This window comes from Urocampus carinirostris, chromosome 20, assembly GCF_059441175.1.
Source record: "Urocampus carinirostris isolate Australia breed hairy pipefish chromosome 20, RoL_Ucar_1.0, whole genome shotgun sequence".
Lineage (NCBI taxonomy): Eukaryota > Metazoa > Chordata > Actinopteri > Syngnathiformes > Syngnathidae > Urocampus > Urocampus carinirostris.
The window spans coordinates 16,165,665-16,189,850 of NC_142368.1; the positions used below are offsets into that span (position 1 = coordinate 16,165,665).

Genomic DNA, 24,186 nt, shown 5'->3' on the forward strand with positions numbered 1-24,186 from the left:
ACGCCATTTAATTGTTAGCATTAAGGATCATTGATTGAGCAAGTCTCGCTAAATCACGTGAGATCCCGTGAGACTTGGCCCAAGCACCCTTCTCTGACCTGTGAGACTATGTCATCTAGTGGTGATATACTGGTACTTCACTTACTTTTTCCTGCTTTACAAAATTCAATGCCCTTAAATAAATAATCAGGGTTGGGTAGGGTTACTTTAACTTCTCATCTCATCAGCCGTACCGCTTATCCTCATTAGGGTCGCGGGGGGGCTGGAGCCCATCCCAGCCATCTCCGGGCAGTGGGCAGGGGACACCCTGAATTGGTTGCCAGCCAATCGCAGGGCACACAGGGACAGACAACTCATTCGCTCATTCACTTGATTACTTTCAATTACTTTTGGATTACTCCAATACCAAAAATCCTAATAAAAGACAAAAGAAACTAAATATGAATGAAATGACTCAATTTTGTGCAGGCTCGGGGAGTAACGGAACACATGGAAGGGCAAAAATGATGTTTGGATTTATTTTCATTTTGTTTCTGTCGCATTTGATGTTGGTTTTGCCGGAGATCAAAGAGATCAAAGCCATGAGAGAAAGCTGACCACGTGTTGTGAGTCATCATTTTATTCATATTTAGTTTCTTTTGCCTTTTATTACTATATTTGGTATCGGAGTCATCCAAAAGTCATTGAAAGTAATCCAGTTTGAGTAACCCTACCCAACCCTGCACGCAGATGAATAAAAACAACCTCATTCGTGTCAGTTTTCAATGTTTAATTTCTTTTGACATGTTGAGGAGGAAATTAAGGAAGGGGACTGATGAGGAAGCCGCTGAAGGTGCTGAGTCGGCCCTGGTCAAAGAGCCTCTGGTTGGCCCACAAGGCGACCCACAACTTGTTCCCTGCCTCCATTTCCAGGACCATACTGTTGGTGGCGCTACTGGATTTGTCTTGGTTGTCGTATATGGCGAAGATGTTGACGCCGTCCTTCATCACGGCCGCGTTGAGGCTTCCCTGAGATGCAGAAGCGCCAGTTAAGGTGACGAAGTAGAGACCTTTGACGGGGGCGGTGAAGATGCCTGCGGGGGGAAGAAATATCATCAGGGTATCGACCAGGGATCAGAGGGATTTTGATATCGATCAGATTCGAAGGGAATGCAGCAGAGGGGCCAAGCATCTGGCCAACAAAACGTAAGAGAAAAAGGAGCTGCAGTTTTTGATATGGCCACTGGATGCCGCCAAAGAAAGGCGGCACCCAGAGAGACACTGGTAGCTCTATTTTTTTCCTTTTTCTTTCTTTCTCTTGATTCACTCTTTTTCTCGTTCTCTCTTAAATTCCCTCGTTCACTCTCGTTTTCTCTCCTCTTTCTCTCTCTTTTTATCTTCTCTCTTTTTTCTGCTTGTCTCGCTTTTTCCTCTTCTGTCATTCTCACTCTTTCCTTTTCTCTTCTCCCTTTGTGTCTTTCTTTCTTCACTTTTTCTTTCACTCTTTTTGACGTTCTCTTATTTCTCCTCACTTTCTCACTCTCTTTCTCTTTCTCTCCTTTTTTTCTTTCTCTTTCTCTCTTCTCTCTTTCTCTTCCGTTCTCACTCATTTTCTGTTACTCTCTCTACTTTTCTCTTCCCACTTTCTCTCATCACTTTCTCCTCTCTCTTTTTATTTTTCTATATATCTCTTTTCTCTTTCTCTCTCTCTTGTTTCACTCTTTCTCGTTCTCTCTTATGTTCCCTCGTTTACTGTCCTTTTCTCTCCTCTCTTTCTTTCCTTCTTTCTCCTCTTTCTCTCTTTTTATCTTCTTTTTTCTGTTTGTCTCACTTCTGTCTTTTTCTCTTCTCCCTTTGTATCTTTCTTTCTTCACTTTTTCTTTTACTCTTTTTCACGTTCTCTTATTTCTCCTCGCTTTCTTACTCTCTGTCTCTGTCTCTCCTTTTCTTCTTTCTCTCTCCCTCCTCTCGCTTTCTCTTCCTTTCTCACTCATTTTGTGTAACTCTCTCTATTTTTCTCCTTTCATTTTCTCTCCTCTCTTTCAATTTTTCTATACATATCTCTATATCTCTTTTTTTCCTCTCTTCTGTCTTTCAATTTTCTTTCTCTCTCATTCCCTCCCTTACTCCGTCCCTCCTCCTCTTCTCACTTTCCCTTCTCTCTCTCTCTCTCTCTCTCTCTGTCTTTTTCTTTATGTCCCCCCTTTTCTCTTCTGTTGTTCTTTCTTTTTTCTCGTTCTTTATTTGCTGTTCCTTCATTTGAAAACAATGTAAAGTTAAATTATGATAACAATGTTAATGAAAATAATTAAAATAAAATCAGTGGTGCAATAAAGTTTTAACACAATTGGATCACATTTGACACTTAAACTGTATGTATAATTACAACCCACTATCATCCTGATCAACATATTTAAAATGGGAAGACAGTATTGATCCTGAGACTATAGTATAGTATAGTATAGTATAGTATAGTATAGTATATGTCAAGATTGCCGATTGAGCGCAGCTGCGGCGGCTTAATTGATGCCAACAGCCCGGACAGCTGATTGGCTGACACGCTCTCTTTAAACCCCCGGCTTCCAAGAGGAAGCCGTCAGATCGTTATGCGAACTGTTGCCTTCAGCTCAGTAAGCCTTTTCGTCCGACTCCGTTCCTGCCCTGCTTTTCTCCGCCTGATCTTTGTTGCCAACCTGTTTCCGGACCTGACGACGCCCCGTTCTGCCTGCCTGTTACCTGACCCGTTTCGCCCCGTTACCTGCCTGCCTCCAGCTACCGACCTCGCTTACAAACTCGACATCGCCTTTGATCTCCAGTCCCAGCCAACGACTTGCTATTCCCGCCTGTCTTCGATCCTCCTCGCTAGACACAGAAGTGCCACTTCCGCACCGCTCGCTCCTTTTGATATCAAGTTTTGGACATGTTTGCTAATGACTCTGTTGCCACACGTGGGATTGCCGTTGCTCACTGTTGTTTCAAGCCTTGCTCACCGACTTTGTGTGAACGCTCAGTCCCGTAAGGAAAATGACAGGGAACATTGCTCCCGTCTCCGTTCCTGGTCTGTGACAGTATTGGTACATTATTCTGTATCGTCGATATCAATATTTGTATCGTCCGCCATTAAGTATCGACGGCTGGTTGTGGCAGCCATTCCACCTGAACAATTTCCGTCAAGGTGATATTTAAGGTGATACCTGTGTTGACGTCATAGCCGTTCCCAACGTTAGTGACCACCCTCTTGAACACGATGGTGGTCTCCGTGTTGAAGGGACCGTGGTCTCCTCCCGGCTGGCCATCCCCTTTCAGTGCCACGGAGAACCCCACCTGCTGGACACCTGCGGTAATACGTCATAAGGGTCAGGTACAAGAGTACCTTTTAAGGCAGGGGTGTCAAAGTCATTTGAACTCGGGGGCCACACGATAGAACAAACATTCTGTCGGGGGCCGGACTAGTAGATTCAAGAGAAAGAAAAAGAGGGATAAAGAAATAAGAGAAAGGGAAAAGGAGAGAGGGCGGGACAAAGAAAGAAAAAGAAAGAGAGAGGGAGAGAGCGTGAGAAACAAAAGAGATAAAAAGAGAAGTGAGGAGAGAGGGGGAAAGAAAGAGAGAGGAAGAAAGAAATCCAAAGAGAAATAGAAAGACAGAAGGAGAGAAAAGAGAAAAGAAAGCGCCAAGCGTAGGAAGAGAGAAAGGGAAAAGGAAAAAGGGAAGTTAGAGCAAAATAAGTTAAAAAGACACAGAGAATAAAAGAGACTAAGAGCAAAGGGTATGAAGAGAGAAAGAGAAAAGAGAGAAAAGGAAAAAAGGGAGAGAGAGCAAAAGAGGTTAAAAGACACAGAAAGAGAAAGAGACAAAGAGCAACAAAAGGGGAAAAAGAGAGACATAGAGAGTGAAACGGGGTGGAAAATAGAGAGAGAGAGAGAGAGAGAGAGAGAGTGGGAGAAACAGGGTGGAAAAGAGAGAGAGAGAGAGAGAGAGTGGGAGAAACGGGGTGGAAAAGAGAGAGAGAGAGAGAGAGAGAGAGAGAGAGAGAGAGAGAGAGAGAGAGAGTGGGAGAAACAGGGTGGAAAAGAGAGAAAGAGAGAGAGAGAGAGGTTGGGAATAAAGGTGTGGAAAAGAGAGAGAGAGAGACAGAGGGAGATAAGGTGTGGAAGAGAAAGGGAGAGAGAGAGGGAGATAAGGTGTGGAAAAGAGAGAAAGAGAGAGAGAGAGAGACAGAGGGAGATGAGGTGTGGAAAAGAGAGAGAGAGAGAGAGACAAAGACAGAGTTGGAGAAAAAGGGTGGAAGAGAGAGAGAGAGAGACAGAGTTGCAGAAAAAGGGTGGAAGAGAGAGAGAGAGAGACAGAGTTGCAGAAAAAGGGTGGAAGAGAGAGAGAGAGAGAGAGAGAGAGAGAGAGAGAAATAAATACAAGTACAGTGTCTTTGTTCGAGACACCTGGCTTTGGCAACATCAAGTTGACATATTTCAACCTGCAGCTTGTTTTTCTCTTGCGCTTCTCTTAGCATTGTCTCGCAGGCCGGATTCAAGACATGATGCAGCAGCAGCCCAGGTAGAAAAACTGGAAAAGTGTGCCTGTCAAACACTATTCAGGCATGGACTTAAAGCAGGGGTGTCAAAGTCAATTGAGCTGGGGGCCACATGCTTCAAAGAAAAATCTCACGGGTGCCGGACTAGTAGGTTTAAGAAAAAGAAAGTGAGAAAAGGAAAGAGAAAAGGAGAGGGGGAAAGAAGATAGAAAGATAGAGAGAGAGAACATGGGAGACAGCGTAAGAGACAGAGAAGGTGAGAGAGACAGAAACAGTGAGAGAACGCAATAGACAGAAAGCGAGAAAAAAAAGAGAGAGAAACACATAGAGAAAAAAAGTGTAAAGAGACCGAAAAAGAAAATTAAAGAAAGAAAGTGATAAAGAGAGAGAAAGATCAAAAGAACAAGAAAGGAGAAAAAGATAGAATAAGAAAAAGAGAGAACAAGAGTGAGCATAAGCATGAATGAGAAAAAGCGGGAAAGAGAAAGGGTGAGAAGAAAAGCAAAAGAAAGAGAAAGTTAGAGAGAAAGAGAAAAACAATGAGAGAAAGACAGAGAAAGAAAACAATAGAGAAAAAAATGAAAGAAAGAGACAGAGAGAGAGAGAGAGAGAGAAGAAAACCAGGGAAAGACAGCGTGTGAGAAGGAAAGAGACAAAAGAGAAAGCAAGAAAGAGAAAAAGAGCACAAGAGAAAAAAAATATTAGAAAAATGAGAGAAAGAGAGAGGGAAATACTACTACAGATGCTTTGCTATTTAAACTCCAGCTCATTTTTCTCTCGCGCTTCGCGCTTTCCTTTCTCTTTTCTCTCCTTCTGTCTTTCTATTTCTCTTTGGATTTCTTTCTTCCTCTCCCTTTCTTTCCCCCTCTTTCACAACTTTTTATCTTTTGCTTCTCCCTCTCTCTCTCTTTTTCTTTCTTTGTCCCGCCCTTTCTCCTTTTCCCTCCCTCTTTCTCTCATTTTTTTATCTCTCTTTTTCTTTCTCTTTAATCTACTTGTCCGGCCCCTGACAGAATGTTTGTTCTATCGTGTGGCCTAACTTTCTTATTTCCTCTTCTCTTTCTTTCGTCCTACCCTTTGCGCTTTCTTTTCTCTCCTTCTGTCTTTCTATTTCTCTTTGGATTTCTTTCTTCCTCTCCTTTTCTTTTCCCCCTCTCTCACAACTTATTATCTTTTGTTTCTCCCTCTCTCTCTTTTTCTTTCTTTGTCCCACCCTCTCTCCTTTTCCCTCCCTCTTTCTCTTATTTCTTTATCTCTCTTTTTCTTTCTCTTTAATCTACTTGTCCGGCCCCTGACAGAATGTTTGTTCTATCGTGTGGCCTAACTTTCTTATTTCCTCTTCTCTTTCTTTCGTCCTACCCTTTGTGCTTTCTTTTCTCTCCTTCTGTCTTTCTATTTCTCTTTGGATTTCTTTCTTCCTCTCCTTTTCTTTTCCTCCTCTCTCACAACTGTTTATCTTTTGTTTCTCTCTCTCTCTCTTTTTCTTTCTTTGTCCCACCCTCTCTCCTTTTCCCTCCCTCTTTCTCTTATTTCTTTATCTCTCTTTTTCTTTCTCTTTAATCTACTTGTCCGGCCCCTGACAGAATGTTTGTTCTATCGTGTGGCCTAACTTTCTTATTTCCTCTTCTCTTTCTTTCGTCCTACCCTTTGTGCTTTCTTTTCTCTCCTTCTGTCTTTCTATTTCTCTTTGGATTTCTTTCTTCCTCTCCTTTTCTTTTCCCCCTCTCTCACAACTTTTTATCTTTTGTTTCTCTCTCTCTCTCTTTTTCTTTCTTTGTCCCTCCCTCTCTCCTTTTCCCTCCCTCTTTCTCTTATTTCTTTCTCTTTTTCTTTCTCTTGAATCTACTCGTCCGGCCCCCGACAGAATGTTTGTTCTATCGTGTGGCCCCCCGAGTTCAAATGAGTTTGACACCCCTGCCATAGAACCTGTATGGATATTACTGACATTTGGATGCATCTCCTCACCCTTAGTTCTTCTACGCAAGACCTATAGTCAGATATGAATATTCATGGAGAGAAAAATTCCAAATCGAAATGTGAAAGGTGCTACTACTCACTCGGGTTATTCTGAGCCAAAAGACGAGCAGGGACGCACAACAGCAAGGCAGCAAGGACCCATTGGGACGCCATCTTTGGATGTCCCGGCACCCGGAAGGAGGGCCCTACTTAAAGCCCGCACTCCGACCTTGTATGCCATCCCACAAATATTTGTTATTTAAGCAATCACGTTGACTTTTGTCACGTGATCGATTAGGTACATGTGCGTACTATGAACCCTAGCAAAGGGGGCACCGGACCGAAGACCACATAAGTCATATGGGTTCGTATTATGATCTGACAGGTTTAAAAAGAGAGCATCAGCCAATCAGCTGTCCAGGCTGTTGGCGCCAATTAAGTACCGTATTTTCTGCACTATAAGGCGCACCTAGAAGCCTTTATTTTTTTCAAAAGCTGACCATGCGCCTTATAATACAGTGCGCCTTATATATGGATCAATATTAAGTCGCAAAGTCCCCTGAACGCCAAGTAATCCGCGGTGTATGCTGGGATTTATTTACCGGCGTTTCATTGGCTTACCAATGTGTCAATCATCAGTTGAATCGATCACTATTGGCTAAAGTTATTCGGAGGTCAAGGGGCGGATCCTTTTTATCATTTACAGGCTGGCATTGGCTTAAACGGCAAAACAAAGCCTGCGATTGGCCGAAAAAGATGAATGCGTATAGCACGTGGCTGACGGCATACAGAAAGCATTTTTTGACTATTTTGTATTTGTAAATATTTTATTCTCCTGGATTTACTAAACTCACGGATATAAGAGGACCACTGCTGCACATTATTATGAACACAACGACTTCGGTGAGCTACTCTGGCTATATATATTATCCCTGTATCTTGTTTCAGACTGAACTCGATATTTCTGTGATAAGCGGTGCAGATAATGGATGGAATGGAGTGTCTATTTTTCAATTCAACTCAATTCCAAGTGTTTATTGTCATATGCACAGTAAAGTTGCGATTGAAAAAGAAAATAGATACTAAGGAATGGTTGGCATTTCTTGAATCCCAGGACTTTAACCTTCCGAATGATGGAACGATGCATTTGAGTGACATCGTACGGACACCGCATCCGCACGTGTTCTCGACACGTATTTGCGTCTTTGCAAGCTTTGGGAATGTTAAGGGGGTAAGAAGTTGGACTGAACCATCTGACTGTTTTGTCCACGTTCCCATTGTAGCGCCTTATAATCCGGTGCGTTTTATGTATGACCAAAAACTATTTTTTCGGGGTGCGCCCTATAACCCGGAAATCCGCAGGATCATGAGCTTTCTCTATACAGGGTAAGGTAGTGTGGAATGCTCTTCCCCCTGAGATCCGATCTGCAACCTCAGTGTCAAGTCAGGTCATTTTTATTTGTATAGCCCTAAATCACGAAGAGTCTCAAAGGGCTTCACAGATTATTACACTATATTACACAGACTATTTTGGAAATGTTTAAATCCAAGCTTAAAACACACTTCTACTCTATAGCATATGAATAATCTATATTTCATGTTGATAACATGTGTATTATTTGCCCTCATGTTGTTTCCAGATCAGGGGATGGTGTCATAATAGCCTGTGGTTTGCAAAAATCTGTGGTCTGTGCAGCCCTTTGAGACTCTTTGTGATTAAGGGCCAAACAAATAAACATGACTTGACTCAACTTGACTCATCCTGAGGTTTTTGAGTTTTCCCTGGCCCTCATGTAGGTTTTAGATCAGGGATGCTGTCATAATAGTCTGTGGTTTAGAATAAATAATCTGTGATCTGTGCAGCCCTTTGAGACTCCTTGTGATTAAGGGCGTCACAAATTAACATGTCTTGAGGTTTTTGATTTTTCCTTGCCCTCATGTAGGTTTTAGATCAGGGGATGCTGTCATAATAGCCTGTGGTTTGCAAAAATCTGTGGTCTGTGCAGCCCTTTGAGACTATTTGTGATTGAGGGCCAAACAAATAAACATGACTTGACTCAACTTGACTCATCCTGAGGTTTTTGAGTTTTCCCTTGTCCCCATGTAGGTTTTAGATCAGGGGATGGTGTCATAAAAGTCTGTGGTTTGCAATAGTCTTTGATCTGTGGAGCCATTTGAGACTCCTTGTGATTAAGGGCCTAACAAATAAACAGGAACTTACCTCTCAAGGTTTCTTCATTTTCCTCATGTTGAGGTTTTTGAGTTTTTGCTTGACCTCATGTAGGTTTTAGATCAGGGGATGGTGTCATTATAGTCTGTAGTTTACAATCATCTGTGGTCTGTGCAGCCCTTTGAGACTCTTTGTGATTAAGGGCGTCACAAATAAACTTGACTTGACTTGAGGTTTTTGAGTTTTTCCTTACCCTTATGTAGGTTTTAGATCAGGGGATGGTGTCATAATAGTCTGTGGTTTGCAATAGTCTTTGATCTGTGCAGCCCTTTGAGACTCTTTGTGATTAAGGGCGTCACAAATAAACTTGACTTGACTTGAGGTTTTTGAGTTTTTCCTTACCCTTATGTAGGTTTTAGATCAGGGGATGGTGTCATAATAGTCTGTGGTTTGCAATAGTCTTTGATCTGTGCAGCCCTTTGAGACTCTTTGTGATTAAGGGCCTAACAAATAAACAGGAACTTACCTCTCAAGGTTTCTTCATTTTCCTCATGTTGAGTTTTTCCTTGCCCTCATGTTGGTTCCAGATCAGGGGATGGTGTCATAATAGTCTGTGGTTTGCAATAGTCTTTGATCTGTGCAGCCCTTTGAGACTCTTTGTGATTAAGGGCCTAACAAATAAACAGGAACTTACCTCTCAAGGTTTCTTCATTTTCCTCATGTTGAGGTTTTTGAGTTTTTGCTTGACCTCATGTAGGTTTTAGATCAGGGGATGGTGTCATTATAGTCTGTAGTTTACAATCATCTGTGGTCTGTGCAGCCCTTTGAGACTCTTTGTGATTAAGGGCGTCACAAATAAACTTGACTTGACTTGAGGTTTTTGAGTTTTTCCTTACCCTTAAGTAGGTTTTAGATCAGGGGATGGTGTCATAATAGTCTGTGGTTTGCAATAGTCTTTGATCTGTGCAGCCCTTTGAGACTCTTTGTGATTAAGGGCCTAACAAATAAACAGGACTTACCTCTCAAGGTTTCTTCATTTTCCTCATGTTGAGTTTTTCCTTGCCCTCATGTTGGTTCCAGATCAGGGGATGGTGTCATAATAGTCTGTGGTTTGCAATAGTCTTTGATCTGTGCAGCCCTTTGAGACTCTTTGTGATTAAGGGCCTAACAAATAAACAGGAACTTACCTCTCAAGGTTTCTTCATTTTCCTCATGTTGAGTTTTTCCTTGCCCTCATGTTGGTTCCAGATCAGGGGGTGGTGTCATAATAGTCTGTGGTTTGCAATAGTCTTTGATCTGTGCAGCCCTTTGAGACTCTTTGTGATTAAGGGCCTAACAAATAAACAGGAACTTACCTCTCAAGGTTTCTTCATTTTCCTCATGTTGAGTTTTTCCTTGCCCTCATGTTGGTTCCAGATCAGGGGATGGTGTCATAATAGTCTGTGGTTTGCAATAGTCTTTGATCTGTGCAGCCCTTTGAGACTCTTTGTGATTAAGGGCCTAACAAATAAACAGGAACTTACCTCTCAAGGTTTCTTCATTTTCCTCATGTTGAGTTTTTCCTTGCCCTCATGTTGGTTCCAGATCAGGGGATGGTGTCATAATAGTCTGTGGTTTGCAATAGTCTTTGATCTGTGCAGCCCTTTGAGACTCTTTGTGATTAAGGGCCTAACAAATAAACAGGAACTTACCTCTCAAGGTTTCTTCATTTTCCTCATGTTGAGTTTTTCCTTGCCCTCATGTTGGTTCCAGATCAGGGGATGGTGTCATAATAGTCTGTGGTTTGCAATAGTCTTTGATCTGTGCAGCCCTTTGAGACTCTTTGTGATTAAGGGCCTAACAAATAAACAGGAACTTACCTCTCAAGGTTTCTTCATTTTCCTCATGTTGAGTTTTTCCTTGCCCTCATGTTGGTTCCAGATCAGGGGATGGTGTCATAATAGTCTGTGGTTTCCAATAGTCTTTGATCTGTGCAGCCCTTTGAGACTCTTTGTGATTACGGGCCAAACAAATAGACATGACTTGACTTAACATATTATTTTCAAATGTAGTATATTTTTTGTTGTTGTCAATGTTCAGGATGGCACTTTTTCATTTGAGAATGACAACAAAGTATATTAAATTCAATACAAAAATACGATTTTGATGGCAGTTGTGTTTCAAACTTGAAGCATTTTGGATATCCAAACTTTTTTACATAACACTTGATCAATTCCGCCTCATTTCTTTTATGTAAACAACACATTCAGCACAAAGTTTAACGACGCCTTTTTTTAAAAAAAGATACCGTTGACATTTGTAAACACTTTTGCAATTGTAGAAAACATAACTTTTAAAACAGGTTGCTGAACATGCAGCCCGCGGGTAGAAGAAGGCCTGCCATGGGTTTTAATCTGGCTCGTGAGACAATCCTGAGAGAAGCAGAAGAGAAAAATGAGTGGCCGTTTTATATATGTTGAAGGATTTTTTATTTTATTTATTTGACTAAACAGGAATGGGTAGGGTTACTTTAACTGGATTACTTTCAATGACTTTTGGATGACTCCAATACCAAATATGCTCATAAAAGACAAAAGAAACTAAATGATGACTCACAACACGTGGTAAGCTTTCTCTCCTGGCTTTGATCTCTTTGATCTTCGGCTAATATAACATAAAATGCGACAGAAACAAAATGAAAATAAATCCAAACAGCTTGCCAACATCATTTTTGCCATTCCATGTATTCCGTTACTCCCCAAGCCTGCACAAATTTTAGTCATTTTATTCATGCACAGGTTTGCAATAGTCTTTGATCTGTGCAGCCCTTTGAGACTCTTTGTGATTAAGGGCCAAACAAATAAACATGACTTGACTTATCCTGAGGTTTTTTAATTTTTCCTTACCCTCATGTAGGTTTTAGATCAGGGGATGGCGTCCTAATAGTCTGTAGTCTCCAATAGTCTGGTCTGTGGAGCCCTTTGAGACTCTTTGTGATTAAGGACCAAACAAATAAACATGACTTGACTTGACTGAAGTTTTCATGTTTTTCCTTGCCCTCATGTAGGTTTTAGATCAGGGGATGGTATCCTAATAGTCTGTAGTCTCTAACAGTCCGTGCAGCCCTTTGACACTCCTTGTGATTAAGGGCGTCACAAATAAACATGACTTGACTGAAGTTTTCATGTTTTCCTGGCCCTCGTGTAGGTTTTAGATCAGGGGATAGTGTCCTTATAGTCTGTAGTCTCTAAATGTGTCCCGACGGATCACCACCTTATCGTGGTGGGGCACTTTGCGCGTCGCCATGACCCCTAGAGCTATGTCAGCGGGAGTCTCGTACTCCTGGTAGGGTTACCCAAGCCGAACAGGTCGAAGGGTAGAGTCCGGACTAAGAGTGATCCCAAAATCTGGTGGCGGCACGCTTTGAGGCGGTTTCCTACAGACCTGGATCCCGTTAGCCGCCTGCAGTTGTAGAAAGATGCCGGTCGTCTAGGGTCTCCCTTGCCACTGGAACCATCTTCTTTACAATCAAGATAGTGGCGTTGGGGAAAGTGCACCCCTTACGCCACTTTAAAAACCATCATTGCGCAGGTATCCTCTTTTACCTGAGTCTCCGACCACAATCCAGGATCGGACTGTTCAAACATCAGCAGACTCACAAATAAAAGAAGATGGTCATCATCGAATCGATGGACAACCCCAACAACAGTCTCTAATAGTCTGTGCAGCCCTTTGAGACTCTTTGTGATTAAGGGCGTCACAAATAAACATGACTTGACTGAAGTTTTCATGATTTCCTGGCCCTCATGTAGGTTTTAGATCAGGGGATGCTGTCCTAATAGTCTGTAGTCTCTAATAGTCTGTGGTCTGTGTAGCCCTTTGAGACTCTTTGTGATTAAGCGCGTCACAAATAAACATGATTTGACTTGCTATTAAAGTTTTTATTTGTAAATAAATATATGTATTTGCATGTTTTGTCTCAAAGTGTTTCAAATTGATATGGATAGAATAGTACTATTATAGACAAACGAAACAACTTGTGCAGTTAAATGAAAATTAGAAAAAAAAGATTGGCTCATCTCATCCTTTTTTCTCATGTATTGCCAAGGTACCGCATTGAAGACTATCGGCATACTGTATATGAAAACTGTAAATCATTTTTTCAACCGACTGCAGCCCGCAACTCAAAAAGATTGTTCAACCCTGTTCATAACGGTTTCAAAACAATGTGCATGCAAAGTTCTTTTGTAAAAATGTCACAAATGACTGCAAACCATAAGCATATGGTCATATTCACTGCACTGAGCGAGAGAGAAGGAAGTGCCTTGCGCTGTGTGCAGAGATCCGCCCACCTGTACTGCTCACCCAATCAAAGTCGTTTGCCAGCGTTTTTATTAATCACTTTAAATGGTTTCTTATCGAACTTTTGCATGAAGATGCTTCGGCTTTATATGGACCAAAATCGGGATGAAATCACTTGACTTTGGAACGCCACAGAGAGATGTGCAATAGCTACATTTTATTTCGGAGCCATACGTACTCATGAAAAGAGCCATATATGGCTCCCGAGCCATAGGTTCCCTACCCCTGGTATATGTAATTAAGAATTGGCAGTTTTAAAATGCCCAGAATCTGTGATAGGTGGATTCGTCCGATTAGGGAAATTCTAACTTAAGGAGCTGTAGAGAATTCATAATCCCAAAGGTGAGAACCACCAGGAAAAGTATGTGTGTGTCTGTGTGTGGAGTCAAACTTTGGAACAATTTAGATGACCAGATCAAACAATGTCCAACTATGCACTTGTTCAAATTTAAATTAAAAAAAAAAAACATTCCTGGCGGAGTACAGAGATGAAGAAAATCAGGTATGAGTGATACGAGATTGGGAATAGTGCGTCTGGTTAACTTTGTCTTATTGTTGCTATTCTTATATCAAAACTGTTATTATTAATATCATTACATTTGTTGTTATATCATTGGTACATTTGGTGGGGAAGATGAAGGGGTAGGTAATATAAGCATTTGCTTCTGACTACCCCTTTCGAACATATTATGTAACCAGTGTTCTGGTTTGCCGGCGTCCCTGCGTCCTAGTTGCACAATTTTTGCTGGGGACGCATAGTCTCAAATCAGCGGGCGTCCCCGGGACGCAACTTTTTTCGACACAAAATTGTCATTATTACCCGATTACTCTTTTTTTTTTAAAACAAAGATTTACCGCACTCCAAACTTTTCGTCAGGCAGATCCGCCATTTGCCATTGTTGTTTTGGTCTCGCGGTTCGAGTTTTCGTCTGCACGCCGATCTCGGCCAACGAGATCTCGTTACTTCTAGATGACGTCATTGTTGTGGTGCTCGTCGTCGATTTAAGGTGAAATTCAACACCAAATTGGTAATTTCAGTCTCAGTAATAAGTCGAAACATAATGCCGAAAGTGATAACAACGGCAATAATTCCGACACGAAAAAACGGCAGAGAAATTCTTCGGAAGATCGCGAAGGCAAGGAAAACACGCGTGTTGAAGCGAACGACTCGACGAAAGAAAATAAACAAAAGAATACTCCTAGCAAGAAAAGGACTTTTCCAAAATTATATTCCTGGTTCAATCTGAGGAGTATGATAATGGATTGGACCTTTAGAAGGCATTACAACTGAGGCGGGACCGCAAACCACGAAGAATATATGAACTGAAAAATCCAAAGTGATAACTGCTTTGTATTACCAATTAACTGTGATGGTTAAAACTGAATGAATATATAGATTTATGTGATATATTTGTCGTCGATTTACAATTTCAACCTGGATAACACTAAATTTTGGGGACCCATAGATCTCTGTTGGGACCCATAGACTTTTGAGCATGCGAGTTTTTTTTCTCAGTTTTTCACTACAATTTTTTTATTTTGGTATTTTTTTCTTTTTTGTTCTATTCCCCCTTTCTTTAAGTCATTTTGTGCACAATTTTACATAATATTTGGTCATATAGGGATGAAAGAAGCAAAAACAACCTGAAGAGCTGTTTAGGACTCGAAAGAGCTGGTTCCTTTTAGTGAGCCGAGCCGAAGAAGCCGGTTCTCGAAAAACTCTACTTACTTTACTCAACTTCATTCTACTTCGACCTTGCCTTCAAAATACCAACTTCGTTATTTCAACCTCCATAACACAAAATTTTAGGGAGCCATAGATCTCTGTTGGGACCCATAGATATTTGAGCATGCGAGAGGTAAAATGAACACTGTGTAACGTTATTTTGTTGTTATTGTTTTTGTACCGTTTATTTTGATCTTCGAATAAAGTTTTCATTCATTCATTTGTCCTTTAACGGCCAGTCTCCCCCTTTTTGGCGTGCAGTAGATGATAATGCGTCCGCATGTCCTTGCGGAGACGGAACTTTTCCCCGCACACCCCGCAGACATACAAGTGCACCTCCATGTGCTCTTCCAGTTGCTCCCCGCCTGGAAAGATCTGAAAGCAAACCTGGCAGATGGTCTCCCCGGTCGCCAAGTGCGATATCATGTGGCGTACGTGGTCCTGCTTGAGGAAGGTCCCTCGCTGGCAGACGGGACAGACGTAACGCGCCACGCCGCGGTGCATGTCCGTGTGCAGGCGGAGTTGGCGCTGGCGTAGGAAGCGTTTGCCGCAAGTCGGGCAGGTGAACTGCTTTTCTTTGGTGTGCACCGTGTAGTGCTCGCGTAAATGGCAGCGCTGGAAAAAGCCTTTGCCGCAGACGGCGCAGAAGTGTTTACGCCGGTGGTCGGCGCCGTGGCTCGCCGCGCAGGCCAGGGCGTGCTCCAGCGCCAGGGTCTCGTTCGGGGACGGGAGGCCGCAGTGGGGGCAGGTCAAGTCCGCGTCGGGGGGTTCGTCCCCTTCGTCCGATTCGCCGCAGTGTTCGGCGTGCTCTTGGAGTTGTCGGCCTTTGATGAGGACTCGGCCGCAGCGGCCGCAGGCGCAGATGTGGCCCAAGTGGCTGGAAAGGTAGTGTGCCGATTTCTCCTCCTCGCCCATGGCCGCACCGCAAAGCTCGCAAGGAGAGCTGTCCGGACATTCCTCTTTAAAGAGATTCACAAACAGATTTTTGTTTCAACAAGTGTTTTCCCCCACAATTATGCAAAACTTCCTTCCTTTGTCATTTTGTGCATAATATTTACATATTATTTGGTCATGTTGGGATTAAAGAAGCAAAAACAACCTGAAGAGCCGTTTAGGACCCGAAAGAGCCGGTTCCTTTGAGTGAGCCGAGCCAAAGAAGCCGGTTCTCGAAAAACTCTACTGACTTTACTCAACTTCGTTCTACTTCGACTCGACTTCAAAATACCGCATTTAGAACACAGCGTCAGGCCAACCCGTGTATTTTTACATTCATGCACTGCAACTTTGACTGAATTCGCTTCTTAATTAGGAATTTCGAGCCCTGATTTTTGTGAGCTGGCTCGATTTTCTTGTGCGCGGAAAAGCTCTGGGTAGTGCGCAATTGCGCACACACGCAGCTTAGAGGGAACATTGACAGGAACTCAAGCAATTTAGTCTGAAAGTTGACCCAACTGGCTTGTTTCCCCTAGAGCTGTGATGTCATTGAAGGAACACAACACGTTCAATATGATAAATCCCGTTAACACAACATGTGAGGCCAGCATCTCATCAGACAGCGGTTAGAGTGAACGATTGCATACTGCTCATTTCTTGAACTTTGCATACCCCTCTCCCGGTTGACTGTTTGGTCAGAGTTATGTGTTTCGCCCTCCAAAAGCTGCTTTGGGGTAAGTTTACCCGCCGCTGTTATAGTTGCCCACCATGTGTTTTTTAGGTGCCTAGCCTGCCGTTAGAACCAGTTTTGCCTTGTCCCTTGGTTTATTCCAGACCAGCTTTGCGTTTATGCTGTAGCCCAGTAGTCCCCATACTACAACCCACCTCCACCTTTGGTCCAGCTCACTGAACATTACCGGAGAGCAGGGTTGGGTAGGGTTACTTTAACTTGATTACTTTCAATTACTTTTGGATGACTCCAATACCAAATATGCTCATAAAAGACAAAAGAAACTAAATAGGAATAAAATAACTACATTTTGTGCAGGCTCGGGGAGTAACGGAACACATGGAACGGCAAAAATGATGTTGGCAAGCTATTTGGATTGATTTTCATTTTGTTTCTGTCGCATTTGATGTTCGTTTTGCCGGAGATCAAACAGATCAAAGCCAGGAGAGAAAGCTTACCACGTGTTGTGAGTCATCATTTTATTCATATTTAGTTTCTTTTGTCTTTTATTAGCATATTTGCTATTGGAGTCATCCAAAAGTCATTGAAAGTAATCCAGTTAAAGTAACCCTACCCAACCCTGGTTCCCGGTTAGCGTGGCTGCTCACTAAATGTTTTTGAGTTTATCCGCCGAGCCTGCGACCGCCTTTTGCTGATCGGTCCCGGTTGGCTGACCTTTGGCGGATTTCCGTGTTTTTTTTTTTTGTCGGTTGTACCATTACTGCATCCACCTGCGGCACAAGGCCTGGGCATTCTCCACAAAAACTACCTAAACTTCGCTTGAAACGCTCTTTTCGACTCATTAACATGTAAAACGTTCCTCCGATGACATCACAGTTCAGACAAACAAGAGACATGCAGTCTTCAAAATGCATTATCATGCATGTTTAAGAATTTGGGATTACCTTTAACTGTGAAAAAATGGGGCGATGCCGCCGAAGAGGAGTCACTTCCGGAAAAGGAAACGCTTCCCCTCTCTACACCGGAGACGCCTGGCACTGCCTCACCTACTTCAGTGTCCCCGGCTTCCCCGTCGTCTTCGGGTTCCATCTTAATGGAAACGGACCGGGTGGCGAGGGCCTCGCCGCTCGGCCCCGGGTCGGCACGGTGGTCATAATCCCGAGAGGGTAGGAGGGTCTTGCGGTTGGTGCAGGTCAGGACGTGCTCGATCAAGAGCTTCTCGCAGCTGAAGACGAAGCCGCAGTCGTCGCAGGTGAAGGTGCGTCCGAAACGAGGACGTTCTCGCAGGTTCGAGCCCCGTCCCCCGCCGCGCTTGCGTAAGTCGCAGGGTTGCTCCGCCGCGGGCACCGCGTCGGTGGTCGAGGGGACGGCAGAGCCCGACGCGTCTTCTGAGGTCGGCTTCGCCCTCGGGTACCTAGCGAGATTGTTCGCATTAAACCGGGGGTCTCGTTGCGGCCCAGGATGCTAGCTCGGTGCAAATTATTTAGGCTAAACTCGAAATTAGGATTAGAATTCACTCGCGAGAGCGAGCACAATTACAGAGCATGCGGGATAAAAACAAGAACAATATTTCTCAAAACACGAGTTCCGTCAAAAGTGTGTTTTAACACAGTATTTGAAAGTCAATGTACTAGGCTGGGGAGAGAGAGAGAGGGAGAGGGAGAGAGAGAGATGGACGAAGAGAGAGATGGAGAGAGAAATAGATTGAGAGAGAGAGAGAGAGAGAGAGAGAGATGGACAAAGACAGGAAGAGAGAAATTGAGTCATTGAGATAGTGAGATGGAGAGAAAAATAGACAGAGAGAGAGGGAGAGAGAAAAAGAGGGAGAGAGAGAGAGATGGACAAAGAAAGGAAGAGAGAAATTGAGTCATTGAGAGATAGGGAGATGGAGAGAAAAATAGATAGCAACAGAGAGAGAGAGAGAGAGAAAGAGGGAGAGAGAGAGACAGAGAAGAGAAAGAAAGATACAGATGGACAGAAAGATAGAGAAAGACAGAGATGGATAAAGACAGGAAGAGAGAAATTGAGTCATTGAGAGACAGAGACAATTTACTTTTTTCCTTTGTTTCTTTCTTTTCTTTTTACTGGCTCTTTTTCTGAATTTTTCCTTCTTTTTTCTCTTCCTTTTGTTTCTTTTTTTCTCAGCTTTTCACTACTTTTTCATTTTGGTATTTCTTTCTTTTTTGTTCTATTCCCCCTTCCCCTAAGTCATTTTGTGCATCATTTTTACAATATTTGGTCATGTAGGGATGAAAGAAGCAAAAACAACCTGAAGAGCCGTTTAGGACCCGAAAGAGCCGGTTCCTTTTAGTGAGCCGAGCAGAAGAAGCCGGTTCTCGAAAAACTCTACTGACTTGCCTCAACTTTGTTCTACTTCGACATTGACATCTAAATACCGCATTTAGAACACAGCGTCGGGGGAACCCGTGTATTTTTACCTTCATGCGCTGTAACTTTGACTTAATTGGATTCTTAATGAGCAATTTGGAGCCCTGATTTTTGTGAGCTGGCTAGATTTTCTTGCGCGCGGAAAAGCTCTGGGCAGTGCGGAATTGCCCACACACGCAGCTTAGAGGGAACATTGGGTGGGAATAATACCTAATAGAGCCACTGGTGGTTGGGGCGCCATCTGCAGGATCTTGAACAGCGGCGGGCCTCTGCTCATACATGCGCACCCCGAACAACATCTTTCCACCAGTGGGGGCCGCCGTCGAGCACTCCGACGAGGAAGGCGTCAGGTTGGAGCCGCCCCGGAGGTCACAGAGATCGTCCTGCGAGGATTAGTCAGTTTTGTCGACAAAAAAGCGATAATAGAAATAGTCAACTATGAATTCGCCAGACACGTTTTTTTAGAGAGAGTGAATAATAGCTACAAATGCAGAATACACAATAGGGTTGGAAAATTTACACCATGCTGATCTACTGGTGATCCCAAGAGCCAAGAAGAACTCTGCAGGTTTGAGAGAGTAATAGTATCCTGTAGTCTGCTCCTGGGATTCACTCATGCACAATAAAGTCTGGGTAAACGATAACATATACAAAAATGGTCAACATCTTGTTCGTGTAGAAAATCTTGTTACGCTATGAGTAGGATGATAATGGATTGGAAATTGAGAAGGCATTACAACTGTGGCGGGACAGCAAAGCACGAAGAATATATGAACTGAAAAATTTGAAGTGATAACTGCTTTGTATTACCAATTAACTGTGATGATTAAAACGGAATGAAAATATAGATTTATAATATATATTTGTCACTGATAAGACTAAATTTTGGGGAGCCATAGATCTCTGTTGGGACCCATAGATTTTTGAATATGCAAGTCCCCGGGACCCATCACTTTTCACAGCTCAAATGAACCCCGAGTAGATTAAGCGGCTAGTTACATTGGATAGAAATTCAGCAATTAAATTTGACTCTGAGGAAATCAATTAGAAATAGATAGAAAAAAACTGAAAGAAAATGGAAAGAAATTAAATTGGCAGGTGCTTTGTGGATTGCTATTGCATCCGGGAATCAACTGAGGCAGCAGCGGGAGAGAAAGCAAAGGCAAAGGTATGGCCTACGGCTAAAAAGGCTAACAACTCTCATATATTCTTCGTGGTTTGCTGTCCCGCCACAGTTGTAATGCCTTCTCAAGGTCCAATCCATTATCATCCTCCTCATAGCGTTACTAGGAATATAATTGAGTCCATTTTGGCAGAAAAGTCATTTTATTGCTAGGAGTATTCTTGTTTATCTTCTTTTGTCGAATCGTTCGCTTCAACACAAGTGTTTTCCTTGCCTCCGCGATCTTCCGAATTATTTCTCCGCCGTTTTTTCGTGCCGGAATCATTGCCGTTGTTATCACTTTCTGCATTATGTTTGGACTTATTACTGACACTGAAGAAATGACCAATTTTGTGTTGATTTTCACCTTAACTCGACGACAAGCACCACAACAATGACGTCATCTCAAAGCAACGAGATCTCCTTTGCCGAGATCGGCGTGCGGACGAAATCTTGAACCGCGAGACCAAAACAACAATGGCGGATCTGCCTGACGAAACATTTGGAGTGCGATAAATCTTTGTTAAAAAAAAAGTAATCGGGTAATAATGACAATTTTGTGTCAAAAAAGTTGTGTCCCGGGGACGCACGTTGATTTGAGACTATGCATCCCCAGCAAAAATGATGCGTCTAAAACGCAGGGATGCCGGCAAACCAGAACACTGGAAATAGTCCTTAGTTGCAACCCTACCTGCGAATCAGGGATGTAGTACATCTGCAGGTAAACCATGGAAGCTTTGAGGTCGTGGAAATCGAAGGTCCCCGCCGCGATGCGTCCCAGGTACATGAGCTGTAGGATCAGGTCGAAGCATTCGGCGCTGATGGGCATGTTGCTGAGGTCCAGCCGCGCCGCCCCCTGCTGGTCGCGGATGAACATCATGCGGAAGTAGGAGCTGCAGGCCGCCAGCACCGCCTTGTGCGCCCGGAAGTAAATGTCTCCGATGGCGATGAGGCAATCGCACAGGAAGCCCCACTCGCGCTGGTTGTTGAGCTGCTGGAGGACGTGATCGCCGTGGCTCAGTCGAGCCATCGCCCCTGCGGGACAAAACCAGGGACGCAAATAGCTTCAAACACCGGGTTCCAAAAAGTCCGCAAGCACTCGGACACAATGTTCCCTCTAAGCTGCGTGTGTGCGTATTTGCGCACTACCCAGAGTTTTTCCGCGCACAAGAAAATCTAGCCGGCTCACAAAAATCAGGGCTCGAAATTGCTAATTAAGAAGCCAATTAAGTCAAAGTTACAGTGCATGAAGGTAAAAATACAAAGGTTTCCCTGACGCTGTGTTCTAAATGCGGTATTTGGAAGTCAAGGTCGAAGTAGAACGAAGTTGAGTCAAGTCGGTAGAGTTTTTCGAGAACCGGCTTCTTCGGCTCGGCTCACTAAGAAAAAAATGACTCTTTCGAGTCTTAAACGGCTCTTCAGGTTGTTTTTGCTTCTTTCATCCCTACATGACCAAATATTATGTAAAATGATGCACAAAATGACTTAAAGGACGGGGGAATAGAACAAAAAAGAAAAAAAATACCAAAATGAAAAAGTCGTGAAAAGCTGAGAAAAAAATTAAACAAAAGGACAGAGAAAAGAGAAAAAAAGAGCAGGAAAAATTCAGAAGAAAAGAAAGAAGCAAATAAAGGGAAAAAAGGTAATAGAGAACAAAAACAAAAAAGTAACATCTAGGAAAAAATAAACACAATGATATTTTTTAAAAAGGAATTTAAAAGAAAGGAGAAAAAACAGGGAAAAAGAGGAAAAAAGTTTGTGCAGCATTCAAATAATTTCCAATTATGCCAAGTCAATCTTGTTGCCAACATTGTACTTCCACTAAAAAATGTAATTAAATACAGTTGTGTATCGTGCAACCGACTTAATAAGCCCCGGAAAATGTTAGTATTATGCGACAAAAGATACCAGGAATAAAAGAAATGGAAATCTTGTGAAAAAATTGAAAAAAAAAACAACAAAAAAACGACGGTTTTAGGCAATCGTACACTAGTCAATTCATTCAAAAGTGAAAAATGATTTTGCATTGCCGGAAATTCAGCAAAATGTAAGTTGATGTCAAGTTTTGGACATGTTTGCTAATGACTTAGTTGCCACACTTGGGATTGCTGTTGCTCACTGTTGTTTCAAGCGTTGCTCACCGACTTTGTGTGAACGCTCAGACCCGTAAGGAAAATGACAGGGAACATTGCCTCCAATTTTGTTATAATTTTGTATAATGAGAATACCGTTCAACTGCATGTGTTGTATAATACTATTTGTCGATCTATAATTGTTATTTTGTGTCATGAACTCTCAGTCGGTAATGACGTCATCTTGAGGTAAGTTAAACCCTTTTGGGGCTTCAATAAAGGTGAGACACTACTTAGAGGATTTTCACTATTCGTAGGTGGTTCTCCTCCACATTCACCGTAAAAACCGAGGGATCTCCGTATTCATATCTAATTTATTGATTTATGTGGGAATATTGTTGCTGATAAATATCATTACACTATTCTTCATTGCACTATTGTTACGATGATTGGTGTGCTGCTGCTACCACCCCAGACCATGAACAGTGCACAATGCACAACAGTACAATGAAAAGTAACACTCAGCAACAACACAATTCCCCAAATAAAAGGTTTTGCGCGCTTGTTTAGGGTGGTGATGGCCCTGAGGTAGAAACTGTCTCTAAACCTAGTATTGGTTCTTGTTTAAAGGGGAATGGCTATGCCAGCCATTGGAAAGTTTCAAAAACAAGTATATTCTGCATAGGTTAAGAAGTTTTAATGTTTGAAAGTTGCATTCGACGTGCACATTAATAACACACTTGATGGCGGCAGTTTCATGACACCGGAACTTAAGCACTTATATGGACTTGTTCGCACCGTCATTTTTCTTTGCGACAAGCAAATTATACTTCGACCAATATTAATTATAGTTTTATAATCGTATTTAATAATTATTATCTTAAAAGGAGCTGGTACCCTACACAGACGAACGCCTCTCGGCCTGGAGCTACAAGCTAATATGCTACATTGTGCATTTTCGACCGGGAACCAAACAGTGTTTTCAATTTAAAAGCACAACATTAGAATGAATAGAAAGCAGGCAGAGTGAAACGATAGAAGGTATTACAAAAAATATATAAATAACTTTTTTATGTGAGTGTTATCTAATTTCCGCAAAAGAAAACAAGGAAAGTCTCTCTGAACCAAGCAAGACAATTTTACTTGAAAGGGTAAAACCGGAAGAGGAAACGGACGTAGGTTATTTTTGGACGAAAGTAGCAAAAGTCTCTCGCAATCCAGCGCGCCTCCCCCGCCCAGCTCTCCCGCACTCCGGGTAACGAAACACCGACTCACCGCAAGAAGCCGACAATTAAGCTAATGGCGGCTGAGGATGGGCCGAGGCTCCGCGGGGAAAGGCCGCTTCCTCCGCAGGGTGAACTAGCTTTTAGAAGAAGTATGAAAGAAATAAAAAGAAGAACAAGACGCGGTTCTTTGCCCTTCTCGTTCTTCAACTAGTGCAGGGTGCAACTTCCGCACACATCCCCTGTGGAGAAACAAAATAAAAGGGGCGCCTTCAAAATAAAGTTGTGGGCAAACTTTTTGAGTCGAAAAGCAAGTGTAGCACAAGACAAAAACAAGAAGCAGTTCTAAATATGTCCACTTGATGTCGCCAAAGACAGGCGCCAATCACAATGGAACTGTAATTGTATCTCTCTTTTTCTCTTTCTCACTCATCTTCTGTTACTCTCTCCCTATATATATATATATATATATATATATATATATATTTTTTTTTTTTTTTTTTTTTTTTTTTTCTTTCTCTTCACACTTTCTCTCCTCTCTTTCTCCTGTCTCTTTCTATTTTTCTATATATCTCTTTTCTCTTTCTCTCCCTCTCTCTCTTCTGTCTTTCATTTTTCTTTCTCTCTCATTCCCTCTATTACTCTGTCTCTCCTCCTCTTCCCACTTTCCCTTCTCTCTTTCTATCTTTCGATTTTCGATTTTTCTATTCTCTCGCTCTAGATTTTCCGAGAGTATTCAAAACAGACTCCAAAATAAACGTGCGTAATGCCACTTGTGGTTTATTTTTACACACTAATATTACACGCAACTGACTTCTGGAAACATAACTCTTTCAAGACGTGCAAAAAAAAATTGTCCGAAGAAAATACACATTTGCAGAGGTTTTATAGCTGTAAACTGGTTGTCTCCAAATGGCCACTTTTGGAAACATCTAGACCTACTCTTAGAAAAATGTGTAAAATACAATGTTTAGTTTTTCGATCGTGATCAAATTTGACAAGGTACCAAGTGTTAG

At 42.4% G+C, this 24,186-nt stretch overlaps 2 protein-coding genes across 2 annotated transcripts; both read right to left on the minus strand.

The window, feature by feature from the left end:
* Nucleotides 1-754: 754 nt before the first annotated feature.
* LOC148346371 (complement C1q tumor necrosis factor-related protein 3-like) lies at nt 755-6,724 on the minus strand. The gene is made up of 3 exons (XM_088325405.1): nt 6,566-6,724; nt 3,174-3,314; nt 755-1,073 (listed from the first exon to the last, which is right to left on the minus strand). Exons 1-3 carry the CDS (start codon nt 6,636-6,638, stop codon nt 799-801), a joined length of 489 nt encoding a protein of 162 aa, XP_088181531.1. The 5' UTR covers nt 6,639-6,724; the 3' UTR covers nt 755-798.
* Nucleotides 6,725-12,533: 5,809 nt separating this feature from the next.
* Nucleotides 12,534-23,427, minus strand: zbtb1 (zinc finger and BTB domain containing 1). Its single transcript, XM_088325408.1, has 5 exons — nt 23,223-23,427; nt 20,567-20,910; nt 18,924-19,096; nt 17,270-17,739; nt 12,534-15,660 (listed from the first exon to the last, which is right to left on the minus strand). Exons 2-5 carry the CDS (start codon nt 20,903-20,905, stop codon nt 14,930-14,932), a joined length of 1,713 nt encoding a protein of 570 aa, XP_088181534.1. The 5' UTR covers nt 20,906-20,910; nt 23,223-23,427; the 3' UTR covers nt 12,534-14,929.
* Nucleotides 23,428-24,186: the final 759 nt, after the last annotated feature.

What these genes read in the sequence shown, in the direction of transcription:
- LOC148346371 (XM_088325405.1), bottom strand. Translation starts at nt 6,638, where the DNA reads ATGGCGTCCCAATGGGTCCTTGCTGCCTTGCTGTTGTGCGTCCCTGCT. An exon ending in TTTGGCTCAGAATAACCCGA is followed by an intron (nt 3,315 to 6,565) that starts GTGAGTAGTAGC and finishes GTATTACCGCAG; the next exon opens with GTGTCCAGCAGGTGGGGTTC. An exon ending in CGGCTATGACGTCAACACAG is followed by an intron (nt 1,074 to 3,173) that starts GTATCACCTTAA and finishes TTCCCCCCGCAG; the next exon opens with GCATCTTCACCGCCCCCGTC.
- zbtb1 (XM_088325408.1), bottom strand. Translation starts at nt 20,905, where the DNA reads ATGGCTCGACTGAGCCACGGCGATCACGTCCTCCAGCAGCTCAACAAC. An exon ending in ACTACATCCCTGATTCGCAG is followed by an intron (nt 19,097 to 20,566) that starts GTAGGGTTGCAA and finishes TAATCCTCGCAG; the next exon opens with GACGATCTCTGTGACCTCCG. An exon ending in CCATTTTTTCACAGTTAAAG is followed by an intron (nt 15,661 to 17,269) that starts GTAATCCCAAAT and finishes ATCTCTTTAAAG; the next exon opens with AGGAATGTCCGGACAGCTCT.